Genomic DNA, 16,407 nt, shown 5'->3' with positions numbered 1-16,407 from the left:
CTTGGGGGGAGATGACCAAGAGAGTCTATACAACACTCTCATGGGAAGCCAAACATAAAGTACTAAATGGTTTTATACTCATTCTTATCATGTGGAACAAAAAAGGAATATATTAGGCATTAGGAAGTGAGATTGGGGGTTTTCTTTTCACCCACGCAAGACCCATGTCACATGTTTTCCACAGTCTCTCTTGTTTCTGCTAAACTAAGTTAACCGGCTGCTGGCTTAAGAATCAAGAGTCAGAGTTTGGCTGATCCTCTCCTCACATTATCTTCAAGACAGGATTGTTTTAACTGGAGTTTAGTTTAATGGTGAAATACGTTTAAAGTATTAAGAAAATTTACTGAAATTCGTGTTTCCCCTACAGAAGGAAAAAGCATTTATGCTGAGGCCGGCAGGACAGTGAACCTGCCGTGTAACAACGAGTCAATCAGCAATCTTACACAGCTAACGTGGAATATGAACCAGGTTCAGCAACTGTTCAGTTTTAGCCCACAGCTACCCATCCACATCACTCCTGAAGCTAAGAGCCTGAACATGACCATGTCCGAATCAGAGAGCCAGCTGTATGGACTCTTCATAGAGAGAGCCCAGAAGTCTCATACAGGAAACTACACCTGTCAGACCACCACAGCTACAGGAGTCTGGGAACAGAAGTGGGAACTGATAATTAAAGGTGAGCTATTCAATCCTTCATTATAAGATAAGAATGATTAAGGAAAACCTGTTTCAACAGCATAGTAGGAGCGGGGAGACAGGGAGCGCAACAGATAGGTTTTAACAGATAACCAGTGCTAATATTTGCATTAAGGTTGCTTGTAAGAACAAACACAGGTTTGACTCCAGCACACACATTCATCAACTATCATGACACACACACAATAGAGCCACACAGCCATGGATGTTTGGGCAATGACTCCTCATCTGAGTACTGTAAATGAACGACAATCAATGGAGCCATTGTTGATTTATTATTCTCTTTGAGCTGATGTATTATTATTATTAGAGGCTTCTAGTGGTAGTGACTGATAAACTTCGAGAGACCACTCATTTCCGTTAAAAAAAAAATCACCTCACCTCTATTTATAAATAAATAGTGTAAACAGCCAGTGAATCATATGTTCCAACAACTGATTTGCAGAGGACTGTTTTAAAGCCTGAAATTTGACATTAAAACCAACTAAAACAGTCACTCTAGTTTTTATTTTTACTTTCTTTAGAGCCAGAAAAAAGTAGAGTTGGAAGGAATCAATACACAAGGATAATTCATGAGTCCAGTGAGTTAACAAATGAAAGAGCTGAGTACAGTGAGCGCAGACACTGAGACTAGCTAATCGTAACATTTCAAAGTAAAATAAGTCGGTCGCTGATAAGACTAAAGCAAATTAGATATATTCACAAGTTAGCAGCATGCACCAGGCACTGAAAGCTGCATGCCCTCAATAATGCATAACTTTGTGCTTTACATTAAAAAGTGCATTAAATGCTGCTTTGATTTTATTTACATTGAAGTCAAACGAGTTAAGTCAAATAAATTAAAGAACAATGCATCCACATGTTAGACTTAAAGTGATTATAACGCTTCTTTTCTTCACAGACCCAAACGAGGTTAAACACTGGAATAAGCGTGTGATCGCTGTGGCAACCACTGTGCCTTGTGTCTGCATCCTGATCTTTATAATAGCGTTGACCATTATGCTAAAAGTCTGCAAAAAGAGTTCAGAGTAAGTTGCCTCAGTCCTTTTGAACACGTCTCTACATGCTCGTAAAGATGTTTAGCTAAGGACGTCATATCCCCAAAACAAGAAACATGTCATTGTCTTTCACAGCAACGGCACTCAACCGCTCCCAAGAGATATGGTAAATATACTGATGTTTCATTGTGCAGTGACATCTTTTATACGGTCTGTAGATTCATTAGGACTTGTGGACACTGATATCCAATTGAGCTGCAGCATGCAAAAGTGAACAATATCTATTTCTTTTCTTTTTTTTCAGCACGAGCAAACAGAGGATATCTATGAAAATTGCTTGGAGAGCCGTCGCAAACACAGGGCTCACTGATATAACATGCTGCTCGGAAATGTAAAGAACAAGGTGACTGTCAAATGAGAAGTGATAGGAAGATGTGTGAAACCGTGCACAAAAGCAAAAATACACACCCAAACTACTTTGGACTTTAATTTACGTACATAAAACTATATATGTGCTTTATGTATATGGCCATGTGGGTCTGAAATAAAGTATAAAGCAAAAACATAATTCTAAACTGCTCACTTAATTTATGTACTACAGCTAATAAAGACAATAATCCTTCTTTAAGGAAGAATGTGCATCATTTTACACACAAATCAAATATCTCCTCTTTAAATGTCTCTCGGAGTCATGACTGTCTACAATGAGTGCAAAGCGCGAGTCACGCCAGGTGTACTGTTGTCTGGGCTGTGTTAACATCATGTTTACATGGAGAGGACAGCCTTGCCTATAAAGCTGTTTTAGTCAAGTACCAGAGAAAAGAACACATTCTACTCACTGCTGATCTGGATGTCACGTGTGTGTCTGTAGATCAGTCATTATATAGGCAATATGAAGCTATGAGTTAAGCAAAGTGTGCTCACATTAGCCTGCTGACACAACATTGCAGGCCACAGGTGGTTGCAGCTCAAGCAAAGGACAATGTTATACGCTGCTTGCTCTTAATGTTGCTTAATTTTGGTGCGGTTTAATTGATAATTCCTTGGTGCAAACGTGAGAGAAGGGTTGGAGGTGTGCGGCTGAAGGAGAACGGTGTTTGTTTTGGTTTAATGCTGGTGCTCAAGGGCGACATCTACTGGATCAAAAAGTTGTACATAATTTCTTTAAAGCTGCGGAGACATTTTTTTTTTTGCCTAGCATTAACAATTCAACAATTCTTTTGAGTGACTCTACTTCCTGTTGTTGATATTTTCTACTCCTTTAATGTGCTTAAAGTGTTCCACTCTGTCCACCTACAAATTACTAAGTCAGTCTTTCTGGAGTTTAATTCTGAGCAAGTTTGCTGTACGTTTTTAGATCTGTGTTTCTACTGGTCCTCAACCAGCCGATTGAAAGATGAGTTATGACCAGGACAGAAAAAATAGGGTTCAAACAGCACCTACAGGTACTGAGAAAAAGTGTTGCTTTCAAAGACAGGGTTAGTGTTATTGATGTTTTTTTTACCAGACACTGCTTTCAGTGTTAAAGAAAACAAAGCAATACATATCCTTAAATCGGGCTGATATCAAAGCATAGTGATACAAAAGTAAATAATAAAACTGTAAAGATGTAACAGGGTTTTCACTTTAGTTGTGCAAACCTTGAGAAAAAGGTACTTCTCGGATTCCAGGATTCCAGCCCATTAAACAATAATTAATTCCTGTATCACAACAAAGAGTGAACAGTTGTTTTCTTCAGCCCAGCTTCCTGTCATCTGCTGTTTCCATTGATCCAGTCACAAAGACAAGCTTTGGTCTGTTCTTTTTTTGTATTTGCCCTCACAGTGTGTGATACAGGGGGAAAAACATACCCAGCTAACAGCAGGTACATATAAGAGATGGCATGTGAGGAGTACACAAATAAACAACCTGGGCTTAACATTTTTCTAAAAGCTTTAATAATCGAACAGTTAAAAGAAAAGTTGAAATACACAATAAATAACTGTAAAGCAGGAAATGAAATATTTTACAACTAAAAAAGAAAAAACAAATACCAGCAGGGTTACAGCATCATTTTTTTTCTTTTTTTTTTACTTTGCAAAAAGAATAACAAATGTACAGCAGAACAAAGAAAAAAAGCCCTAGTGCATGAATGGAAAATCTAATCTTTTACTGATGATTAATAGTACAGAACAAAAAAACCCCAAAAAAACCCAAATAGGCCTCCAGGATGCTGGAGTGTTTTTTTCCAATCAAAAATACTATGTAGCTCTCAGTCAAAACAAACACTCTACAGGTTAGCACCACACTATTAAAAAGCTTTCTCAGACCCCGCTCAACTGGAACGTTATGTGAATAGTTGAGATACTAAGTTAGTTAATAGTTGAGATCCAAAAACTAAATAAATAGCCATTATAGGATGAACATCTTAACACCAATCTTTCAAAAAAGATTTTTCTGCAATATACAGAAAAATGCAACTTAAATATGATACGAAGAGGGACAAAATCAGTAGTCATTTAGTTCAGAGGGGACTTATAAAGAAAGACAAAATGAACGCTCCTTGTTGCAGCTTTGTAACTGAGGTATTAATGACCTGTAAACAATGTATTTTAATGCTTGAATGTGTATGTGTATTTCAGTTGTTTAACTCTCTGAAAAGTTGCAGAACAACAGATAGACTAAAAGGGCTCAACAAGGCTGTTAGTGTTTTAACTTTTGCTTTAAGGAACAGCTTTTTTATAGGCACTACTTTGAGATGCAAAAAAAAAAAAAAACCCATCAACGGTCAAAATCTTGTTTGAATCCTCTTCTTTCCTTTCCAACCTGTTCTGTGTACATGTACGCATGCTTCATAATCCTCTGCCATGATCAGCAGTTAATACTGTAGGTGGCAAAACAGAGAACCATCCAGCTGGTAGCAGATAAGGCACAAGCTGACAGTTAAAGCCACAAAACCACAGTCCATGTTGTCTTTACACTGGAAACACTTTCACACTCTTTCCTGTAATATTTCTCCCAGTTTTGCTCTACTTCAAGATTGTAACTGACTTTGCTATTTTTCTGACTGTTCTGAGTAACAGGTTTTTTTTAAAATTATTATTATTATTTTGATAATGCTATCTGTACCGTGCCGAGGCTCGCTTCTCCCTTGAAGTCCAGTTCGACCACTATGATCGCTCCGTACCGTGTTTAGGCCCGATTAGTGCAAGAGCAGTGTGAGGTGCAGGCTGAGCCGGCCAGCGGGGGAATGGGGAAGGGGCAGTCGTGCTCGAGCACAGCACGGCACAGATTGCCAGTGTGATCGCGCCCTAAGTGTTGGAAGTCTGCAAATCACCTTCAGTCCCGCTGGGATCCTCTTTTGTTGCTACAACTGACTTCAAATAGGTTCCTGAGGAAGAGAAGGCAAAAACATTTCTTTAAAACTTGGTTTATATCCAAATAGCCTTTTTTAAATCTTGAAATAATACAGTCTGAAAAAGAAAAAAAGGACAAAGGTTACATGTGGAGTTTCACGTTTCGGTGTAGGCGTACCATAGAACACGTCTTACCTCTGCAGGTGTTTCTTCATGCTCCTCTTCTGCTACTTCTGGCGAGTTAGAAGTCGTTCGAACCGCATGCATCTCACCACGTCTTGTGCCTTCATAGCATGGTATAGAACTACAAGGAAATAAAAAAAAAACTACAAAGTGTCACAGTATGTACAGTTATAAGCTTTTATATGTAATAGAATGAAATATTTCTAAGCAGCAGAAAACTCTTCGAGCAGAAATATAGAAACCATACCACAAGATGTAAACCACTCATCAGCATTAAGAATCGGAAGGCCAGATTGGAATTTGCAAAGAATTACAGAGATGAGCTGCAAAAGTTCTCGAACAGAATCTGATGGACTGATGAGATCAAGATTAATCTCTACCAAAGTGATGGAAAGGCCAAAGTGTGCAGAAAGAAAGAAACTGCTTATGATCCAAAGCATACAAGCTCATCTGTGAAGCATGGTGGAGGTAATGTCACAGCTTGAGCGTGCATTGCTGCTTCTGGAACAGGCTCATTAATATTTATTGATGATCTAACTGATGACGGTAGCAGCAGAATGAAGTCTGAAGTTTACAGAAACATTTTGGCTGCCGAATTATGGATAAATGCATCCAAACTAATCGGGGGGAATGCTAACTAAACAAAGGACTTTATCAGGGGGAAAAAAGTGGAATGTTTTCGACTGGCCAAGGCAATCAGCTGACCTTAACCCAATAGAGCATTCATTTCACTTCCTGAAGGAGACTGAAGGGAGAAACCCCCCGAAACAAACAAGGACTGAAAGAAGCTGCGGTAAAAGCCTGGAATAGTATCACAAAGGAAGAATGCAACAGTTTGGTGATGTAGATGGGTCGCAGGCTTGAGGCAGTAATTGCAAGCAAGGGTTATGCGACCAAATATTAAATGTTATTTACTTTAAAATGATTTGTTCCTTTACTTTTGATCATCTAAAATTGCAGGTGTAATACAAACAGGGATTTATCCTTAATTCTTTAACGCATTTCGATGTAAACACCAAGAAATAACAACTGAACTCATCTTTTGATCTTTAACCCAAATGTCTTCAGCGAACAACAAAAACAAGGGAATTTGCCTCGCTGTTCCAATACTTTTGGAGGGGACTGTATGAGATACTTTTATATTTCTTACCTTGCAGTTTCGGGGTGTTTGTAGAAGTAATACAAGACAGCAGCAACATTCAGGGTGAACAAAATACCAAAGAAGATCCAACCAACGCTGCAGGATCCTGTAGACAGACAGGACAAAGATAGCATGTAAATTAGTGACAGGAATTATAGATTTGCACGACCAGTTTATTAAATCCAATTCGGCCCAATACGGAATTTATTTTGCATTTTTAATCCTCTGATACTTTAACAAAGAGGGATTTTAAAATGGTAGGATCCTTTATTTCAGGTTAGACAATATGTTACGTTACAGATAACCTTAAAACAAATCTACAGTTACTGTTTTCAATCCACAGCTGATGCAAATTTATGAGAGAACAGCTTTTGGTCGAGAGACTTACAGTACAGCTGAAGAAACCAAGATGTGAAACAACCTATTCTTTCCTGCACACAGGTGTGGAGTTAAATAAGAGTTCAGACAGGTTTTCTTCGTTATTTTTTGGGCCGTTTTGCTTTTATTGGATAGGACAGTTGAAGTGAGACAGGAGATGTCGGAAGGAGAGATTGGGAGAATGACCTTTTTTGAGGCTAGGATTCAACCCACAAAAGCTACAATTTGGCTTCTTGATCAAGGGTCCTTTGTTGTTCAGAAGGAGTCAGGGTTAAAACCCCCTCATCATCGCCAGTGAAAGACCAGTTTGTATTTTTAAGACCTTGACAGTAACAGTCGCTAATCTTCAGGCCTCACATGTTGGAATGTTTGGCAATTAAAGGTCCACTGTTTTACAAACATGAGCTGGTTTTCACTTTCAGTTTTTAAAGCCTTTCAGTTAAAAAACATTGACCCAGCTAAATGTTTTTCTAAGTAGCTGTAGTTTTTAGTCTGAGAACTTGAAGCATTTGTGTTTTTTTCTGCACTGCAGAGAGGGCACTTAAAGCAGCTTGAAATGCCTTCCTGTGTCTGGTGCAGCAGTTATTGTTGTGTAACCATGGCATGCTGAGCTGGTCCTAGACCATCTTGTTACAATTGGAAACAGCTGAAATATTTACACACAGGAAGGAGTCTCAGAGAAATCCTGAGCAAACATATACAGTAACTGTAGCCCTCATCTTGTCCTTTAGGATTCCATGAGAACAACTTGCTGTAACAAAAAAAAACAAAAAAAAAAACGAATGTGGCTTCTCAAATAGCTGGAGACAAATCACAAGGGATCTCACCTGAGGTGAAATACATATAGAGGTAGCCACGTTGACTTCCGTACTCATTTGATGCCTCACACTGGTAGAGGCCATTCAGCTCGGAGGATTTGCTCAGAAACTGCAGAGTTGCACCGTCAACTTGAACCCCAGACTGAGGCCACGACTGTCCAGATCTGAAAGTCAGAACAAAGAAATCATTTCAAATACAAATTCTTGAATCCTTTCTAAAGGCATAGTTTGCTCTCTGCCACTAAATCTCACCTGTTAACCTCACCTGTTATCTGTTTAATCTGACCAATATCTCAAATGTCAGAAACTTTGCTGGGAACACTGCTTAGTGTTTTACACAGTTTCTAGTCTTCTATGCTAAGCTAAGCTAAACTATTTCATGTTGGAGCTGCGTTTTTCTTTTAAATATGAAACTGGTATCCATTTATGTGTATTTTACAGTTCATCTTTAAAGGAGAAGCACATATTTAATGTAATTAATGCAGTGCCACCATGACGAAGGCCATTAAGGGCCTTTCAGAAAAGACGCAGTGTGCACTGAGCTCGCTGCGGAGTAGCGCTGAGAGCAAAAGAGCAGAGTGCACACAAACAAAAAGCAACAGTGCGAAACAACAGGAGCTTAAATTAGTAGTAGGAAAGTAACTTTTGCCACAGCACTATTAAGAAAAAAGCCCAGACTGTTCTTCTGTCACAATGTCACAAATTTTGACCGTTTAGATACAAATTTTAAAAAAGCCTCATTATGACTACTATGCTTCTTTACAGAAAGCATTTCTGTAACTAAACTAGCATTTCCCTTGACATTTCTTAAACCTAATGAAGGAACCAAGATGCTTGTTTCTGTATTTGCGTTTGTGTGGTTCCAACACTGGCCACTGGGTGGAGTCTTGACTTAAGCTGTGCTTAAAGCCAGGTAATTAGGTATCAGGTTTGTTTGGAAGCATATTGTTTTTTGACAATGTCGGCGTGTCGGGTTGATTTGATGCAACAGTTTATGCTTATGATGTATTGGACAGATTAAGATGTTTCTGTGCATTATTGAACCCCGATCATGAACTACAATAAACAGATTGAAGACTCTATTGGAAAAGAGTATTAGACATTGGTTTGTTTCAATGCCAGGAGCACTCGTCCGGAAAATGAACATGGAAATGAATAAACCCACTTTTACAGGGTTTTTGAACATTTATTTGAGTAACCTGGGTGTCTCTCAAACCACAAAATGTAAAATAAATTCATCCAGTGCTTTGTGTGTGGTCTGCTTAAATCTTACTTCACAGAGAAAAGTGCTCCATTTCAAATTTCCTAAGTTTGTGACATCACAAGTTGGGAAGACAGTCTCCTCCCCTCCCCTGGTATCTCCACCCATGGACTAAACCTCCAACCTACAGCAAACTTTCTGTCGTCTGTACCTCGTCCAAGTAAAGTTCGCCGGTGGATATGCCTCTGTCTGACATTCAAAGGAGTTTTCCGATCTTTCAGTGATATTCACTTCCAGAGGAGGAGCTGTGACAAAGACAGAAGGAGGTTTGTTATTACTCTAACAAAAAAAGTGAAACACACATTCATCATGTTTGGAACCTCTTCCAGCTTGGATTGTCTTATATGGCTTCACACAACAACCGAACGTTTACAGGAATGACAAATGAATCATACTCAAAATCCATTCAAGTCAGAAAACCCAGAATGGCCTTCATAATTAAAACTGGGAATAGCAGGACACAGTTCATCAGCAGAATGTGAAAAACGCTTTAATTTAGATAGAGGCTGTTGTTTGTCAGGACTATGAGAACTCAGGGTCAAACATTCCCACTGGAATGTTAAATATAGCCTGAGAGGGACCTGCTGACAAATGTACTGACTTTTTGGGTGTTGGTGTTGGGTGGAGCACTTGAGTATCACATGTGGGCTGATAGGGGAATTCCATTTGAAGCCAGAGATCAGCTTTCCTTGCATATGGAGAGATGGAAACAAAATCCGTACAAAGGAACTATATAAATGTTGCAATTTTTCCTTTTTTCTAGATGACTTTAAAAAAAATTCTAATAAACCATTTCTACAAGTTCATATCAGACTTATTCTCGCATGACAATGATTTATAAACATTTTTGGAAAAAGGCCCACTGTGACGATCAAACCCAGAAAAAGCTCTGATGATATGTTCACAGAAAATGAGACAGGAATACTGGTAGTCTGTGACTTTTATACAGTGCTTTCATTCAAAAATAGTTCCTTAGGTCAGCTGATTCAGGCTCACATGATGCAGTTCATAGTCAAAAGCAGCAGTAACTAGGTGGCCCAAAATCTGTGACCTTTATCACTGTTTCTAAAGACCAGGAGACGACTCCCACGCTTCAATCTTAACACAAACAAGTCTGTTCTACCTTTTATTTGAGGCTGAATGAAGATATTGGATAGCCTACCTACACACTGTTGAAGGTCGCTTACTTTACAAGTATGAATGACATGAAATGTATCCACATCAACCCTGCAGTAGTGCAAAACCAAATAAACAGCTCAATGGAATAAAAGAGTGCCTTGCTCAATCCCAAAGGAAAAGAAGTAAGGTCCAATATTTCCAAAGTCCTGAGGCAACATCTGCTGTTGAAATATGGAAAGATTGTGATCATAGTACTGCGTAATTTACTTGCATTCAAACTAACTAGCCCAAGCATGTTTCCGATACTGCCTACACTGTTCATTAATGGCATGAACATGCACTTTTTCTCCCTCACAGTTCAGTTCACAGTGATGAATGTGCTTTTCAAGGTCTGATAGAGGAAACAACAGTAAAGTGACACTAATGGAGAAACACAGAGACAAGGGGAGAGGAGAAAAGAGTACAGTAAATATCACAGTTCTGGATCAATACAGTAAAGCCTTAGCCTTCTTTAAAGCCTAAAGAAACAGACATATTAACATGGAATAAAATATTTGCGTAACAATGTTTACAAAGACCTTCCTGCCAAATTTAAGAAGTGAGTCTTATGAGCATCACATGTCAAGCTATTTAAAAAACAAAACATAAGCAGGTTCAGCTTTAAACAAGTCTGCTGCCTGATGAGGCTTTGACAGAAATGATCCAAAAACACTGACCCAGATTTATATCTTTGTCTTTCGTCTTTTCACATTGTGAAACACAGGTTTAGATTTCTGCATATGATCAAAGATCTAAAAATGTTCCATTATGAAACGAGATTGTGAGAGTCACTCACATAAGCTTAAAAAATGGTGTGAAAAACACAGTTCATCACCCACAGATAAAACAACTGATGTAGCAGAGTGTTGGTATACCCACAGTGGATATGTATGGTGAAGGTCCGGGTCTCATCTCTCTCGAGGGCGGAACTGTTGATGACGCACTGGACCGAATGATTGTTGAGCTCTCTGGTAGGCACTCCAAACAGCGAGCTGACTATGGTAGTTGTACCGTTGGCATGAAGGCTGGAGTTGGTTGAGGACCTCACTTTCTCTTCCAGAGTACCAGTGACCCACCTCAAATCGACAGGAGGTTTGGAACCAGCAGCCGTGCAGTTAACAAGAGGGACCTCGTTGTTACCCAAAGCAGGACGACAATCCTTCAGGGTTATTACTGGAGGCACTGAGAGAGCGAGTAAACAAAAAAATTAACATTGCCAGCAAAAGTTAAAAACAAGACTGTTAAGATGTTCATGACGCATTTTGAATTGACATACCAAGAACAGTAAGAGGTATCTCTGTTTCATGGGTTCCGCTGGGGAACAAAGTGAAGATACATGTGTAGGTGCCTTCATCCATCAGAGTGACATTCGATAACTGGAGAGAACCGTTTTTGTCTGTAAAATTCCCAACAAACTTAAACCGTCCATTGAAAAAAATTGGCCCCTTGGACGAGATTGTTACGAAATTGTCCTTCTGAGGTTTTCCTCTGGTCACTCTCTGCCATGAAATCTGTGTGAGGCTCTCTGTGGTGTCAATGAGTTTACAGGATAAGACAGATGTCCCTCCATGGATTGTTGTTGCGCTTCCTCCAATGATCTCCAGAGCTGTAATAGAATAAACAGGCTTATTGCAAAACAACTGTTAAAATCCCAAGCTCCGCTCAATGTGCATCACCATGCCTGCCTTTAATTGCCACAACATTATAAAGGGCTGCCCCCATACATCTAACTCCCTCTTTTCCCTCCAAACCAAAGGAAACCTCAATTTGAGTGGAAATGGACCTTACACCTTACTCTATTTGTTGGAGCCAAACTATGTGTTGCATATTTTCTTTGTTTATATATGCAGTCCCTTTACTGGGCACTAGGGGGAGCCTGGGGAAGTGTTTTTAATGAGAGCTCCAGGTGAGGTGGACAGGTGTGTGAATGAGAGCAAAAAGTTTTTCCACCATGTCAGCCTGAGAAGAGAAGGAGAAAGTGGATTTTTTGGGTTTATTTAATTCCAATGGACGTAGTGGTTCATCTTTATTGTTTTGTTTGTTTTGATCATTTTTTACAAGTTGAACAATAAATGGATGAATATATCAAAAAGTATATCAACAGCCTTCTTATGTTTTTTAAGAGCTGAGCACGCGTTTGAAAACAGCCTCCACATTCAACACCAAAGTGGCCTTTCTAAACATAATTGGATTTGTTAAAATTGGTCACTACACTATTCTTGTTTTTTGTTAAATTAATATTACGATTCCTTGGATTCCTTTGGTATTCATTTTTGACCACAATTAGACCAGAAGTGGATGCATTATTGTTGTAAATTTAAGAAGCCTATGATAAGAATACATTTTGTAATGTTCTGACTTTAGTAGCATAGTATAACTCATTTTGAGTTTTAATGTTTCCATTTCTTTCACTATTCTATGGACTGGCATCAATAAGCTCACCAACTTCCTTTGTGTCCATATGAGCAACGTAAAATGACTTTTTTATTTTTTTTAGCTACAACTAAAAGTGTCAATATTATAAATGAACTGTTTAAACATGCAGTAGTACAACCTCTGATTAAAAAACCTGGTCTGGATCCTGCAGTTCTTGTTAACTTTAGGCCGATCTCCAAACTGCCTTTTCTTTCTAAAACCCTAGAAAAGGTAGTTCACGTTCAATTGATGGCATTTCTGGAGGAGCAAAATAATATTTTAGAGGTTTTCCAATCCGGTTTTAAACCCCTGCACAGCACTGAATCAGCTCTTATCAGAGTTTTTAATGATGTCTTTTTAGCTACAGACTCCGGTGACTGTGTTATCCTTGTTCTTTTAGACTTGACTGCTGCTTTTGACACTGTGGATCATGAGATCCTGATCTCTCGTTTGGAGAATTGGGTGGGCATCAGGGGCACAGCACTGGATTGGTTCAGGTCATACCTGTCTCATCGAACCTTCTGTGTTAGCCTTGGTGACTCTTCTTCCTCCTCTGCTCCTCTCACATGTGGAGTCCCACAGGGCTCAGTTCTTGGCCCTCTCCTTTTCTCTCTCTATCTGCTCCCACTCGGTTCTATACTCAGGAAACATGGCATTTCTTTCCATTGTTACGCAGATGACAGTCAGATTTATGTTCCACTTAAAAAGAACAGTGAATACTCTCTTCGAGTATTATTCGAGTGTCTTGAGGACATAAAAGCCTGGATGGCTCTTAATTTTTTAAATTTTAATGACAATAAAACCGAAGTGATGGTTTTTGGTGGTACCTCTGGGGCCCCTCATGTGGATCTGGGTTCCTTGGCCCAGTATTCCAAGCAGTCCATCACAAACTTAGGGGTTAAAATGGACCCTGAGCTAAAGCTTGACAATCAGATTAAGGCTGTTGTCAAGTCAAGCTTCTTTCACTTAAGGCAGCTGGCCAAAATAAAGCCCATTCTTCCGAGGCAGCACTTCGAGACAGTAATCCACGCCTTTGTGACCACTCGGCTGGATTACTGTAATGCTTTGTATGTGGGGGTTAGTGGGTCCTCCATCGCCCGTCTCCAGATGGTACAAAATGCGGCTGCACGTCTTTTAACTGGCACTCGTAAATATGACCACATTACCCCCATTTTAGCCTCCCTCCACTGGTTGCCTGTGCATTTTAGGATCCATTTTAAAATTCTTTTATTTGCTTTTAAATCCCTAAATGGTCTTGCCCCGCCATACCTCTCTGAGCTTCTACACTCGTACACACCGTCCCGCACCCTCAGGTCAGCTGATCAGCTGCTCCTGAGGGTGCCCAAAACTAAACGGAAGCTCAGAGGGGACCGTGCGTTTTCTGTTGCGGCTCCTAAACTTTGGAACGACCTTCCTCTCCCCCTTAAACAGGCCTCTTCTCTGTCTGTTTTTAAATCGTGTCTTAAAACCCATCTCTTCTCCCTGGCCTTTGTCACCGAGTAAGATGATTTTATTTATTTTATGTATTTTACTTATTTTATAGCATTTTTATATCTTTTAAATTATTGTGTACTGTGTATTATGCCTTTTTTAACTTTTGTTTTATTGTACAGCACTTTGGTCAGCTGTGGTTGTTTTAAAGTGCTTAATTAAATAAAGTTGGATTGGATTGGATTGGATAAATGAAAACATTTTGAAGATCAGCAGACAGGGAACATGTCTGAATTTATAATCTTCCGTCTGAAAAGGATGACGTTAAACAATACGTGGCCTACCAGAAACAGCTTATGTCTGCAAATATTGCTTTTTAAGTAATAGGTTTATACAGATAGTTAACTCTTTCGAGGATATAGATAATGTTGTAGGCTATTGTTCTGTTTACATTTCTGTTAAGCAAAGTAGGCTATTTACCCTTAAATGGCTTGGTAAAACGGCAAGACGGCGTGATGCGTTTTTGAAGTGAAGAGTCAACGTACCGTTTGTAACTGTGGTAACCGTCAACATTAACAAAAGGAAATGCATAGTTGCGCTCCTGTTGCAACACAGTCGGTTTATCCATATCGTGCGTCGAAATTAGTCATTGTTTCCATTTATCCAGGAGCTCGCATCTTTCCTCTTTGTCTCTCTTTGGCTAGCCTACTCCATACACCACAGCACCGCCTGCTGTGGTGTATGGAGTAGGCTAGCCAATGAGACAGACGGTTCGTGCTGCATTGAGTGGGGATCAGAATTTAAAGTATCCATCTTTCAGTCCGTCTTGCAGTCAGGTGTGCGTTTTTGTGAAATCTGGTTGTTGTTTTAAAAAAGTCAAAACATGTTTTTTACTAACATCTCTCCTCTTTGTCTCCTCCTTCGCATGCTGCTGCTTTTAGTGAGGATCAGAATTTACAGTATCCATGTACGCAAGAATTCGTTTTTGTGTCCCTCCTGTGGTCAAGAATGCATCAGCAATTTTATTTATTTATTTTTCTTTGAAAGAAAAGCACGTTTCATTCCATGAAATACAACGTTTTGCTCCAACATAGAACACTGATGATAATAAAAACTCTGATTTTTAAACTTGAAGAATATTTGCCATACTATTATGATTATTAATATCATGACCATACCAATACATTCATTGGTGAACTGTACATTCAAAAAACAAGGCGATCCAACGTTCTTTACGTCAAAAAGGAAATAGAACCACAATATAATAGAACAAAATGTTTATTCAGTTCATATTTCCCAAAAAAAAATTTGAGTACAATGATGTTACAAATGTTAAGACAATAAGATGATATGATGGGCTTTAGAAATGACATTGCTGCTAAAGATATACAGAATTTTGCCCTTGATTTCAAAGATGTAAGGTTGTGAACATGTTACATTTAAGAGGTGAAAACTGAGGGCATTGATTTTCCTAATGAAATGGGTTTTTATACAGTATATCATAAATGTGTCCTTTCATTATTCCTTTCCAGTAACTCTTGTTTCTTACTCAGTTTGAATTTCAACACTTGTGTCCCTGCAAGCATCCATCATCTTGTATTCCACACAGCTTTGGGGCAGATTCAGATGCACCTGTAGCAGGGGGAAAACATGGAAAATGAACTCACACTACAAAATGTTTGAGAGATTTTAGAGCACTTTAGTTTGAGTAAAGTTCTTCTGACCTCTCCTCCAAACTCAGCTTGAACCATGACATAGGTCAAGGTTCTGCTGCAAGTTAAGTCCAGGTCTGGGGACCAGCTCTTGCTTTTCCTGAAGGGATTTAGAACCAACAATATTGATCCATTGCACAATTCTACTGTTTCCAATACGATGTTTTACCAAAGTCAACTTTGTTTGAAGTATTTTACTGAATATCACATAAATGTAACATGTTGAAAAAATACAAAAACATTTGAACCCTTCTTGAGCGAATGTAAAAGGGAGATTATCTGCCAAATGTACTCAAAGGAACAAAAGAGCTAATATAAGCTATTATATAAAACATATAGGCTAAATTGTATTTATCATTGATTTATCTGCTTTTGTATTATTTTTTCATGGATTGAAAAACATCCCTCCTAACTTCCAAACCCTCAAATTGACTTTTAGAAATATCATGTTGTGTTAATTGCATGACATGTATGCAAAAAAATCCCAAAAAAAAAAAAAAATCCAAATCTTTACAGAAAGGTCTGTAAAGATTGCTTTTTAAAGAATAGGTTTATACACACAGTTAACTCTTTCGAGGACAGAGATAATGTTGTAGTCTAATTGTTATGCTCACATTTCTGTTATTTCCTTAAGTAGGCTATCTACCCTTAAATGGCTTAGAAAACGGCAACGCCATGGTGTGTATTTAAAGTGATGAGTCAACATACCGTCTGTAGCTGTGGTAACCATCAACATTAACAAAAGAAAATGCATAGTTGTGCTCCTGTTCCAACATAGTCGGTTTATCCATAGCGTGCGTCGAAATGTTTCATAATTTCCCTTCATCCGTGAGCGCACAGTTTTTCTCGCATCTTTCCTCTTTGTCTGCCCGCCTGCTCAA

The 16,407-nt window shown here is 38.9% G+C and overlaps 1 protein-coding gene across 4 annotated transcripts in view; it reads right to left on the bottom strand.

Moving 5' to 3' along the window:
- LOC306832850 (nectin-1) overlaps positions 1-16,407 on the bottom strand; it is a 22,464-nt gene extending 6,057 nt beyond the window's left edge. The window contains exons 1-8 of one of the 4 annotated variants that reach the window (XM_079357859.1): positions 16,235-16,407; positions 11,245-11,574; positions 10,848-11,150; positions 8,962-9,055; positions 7,559-7,713; positions 6,363-6,459; positions 5,225-5,333; positions 5,011-5,064 (exon numbers count right to left, since the gene is read on the bottom strand). In XM_079357859.1, the coding sequence (XP_079213985.1) occupies positions 5,053-5,064; positions 5,225-5,333; positions 6,363-6,459; positions 7,559-7,713; positions 8,962-9,055; positions 10,848-11,150; positions 11,245-11,574; positions 16,235-16,352 (1,218 nt within the window). In that variant the 5' untranslated portion in view covers positions 16,353-16,407 and the 3' untranslated portion in view covers positions 5,011-5,052. Of the gene's footprint in view, positions 1-3,608; positions 5,065-5,224; positions 5,334-6,362; positions 6,460-7,558; positions 7,714-8,961; positions 9,056-10,847; positions 11,151-11,244; positions 11,575-14,359; positions 14,529-16,234 lie in introns of those variants that run through there. The other 3 variants (XM_079357858.1, XM_079357860.1, XM_079357861.1) reach the window with 3 other exon arrangements.

Source organism: Symphodus melops (genome assembly GCF_947650265.1).
Source record: "Symphodus melops genome assembly, chromosome: 12".
NCBI classification, from domain to species: domain Eukaryota; kingdom Metazoa; phylum Chordata; class Actinopteri; order Labriformes; family Labridae; genus Symphodus; species Symphodus melops.
Note: the sequence above shows the minus strand (reverse complement) of the source record. Positions and strands in the feature narration are given on the sequence as shown.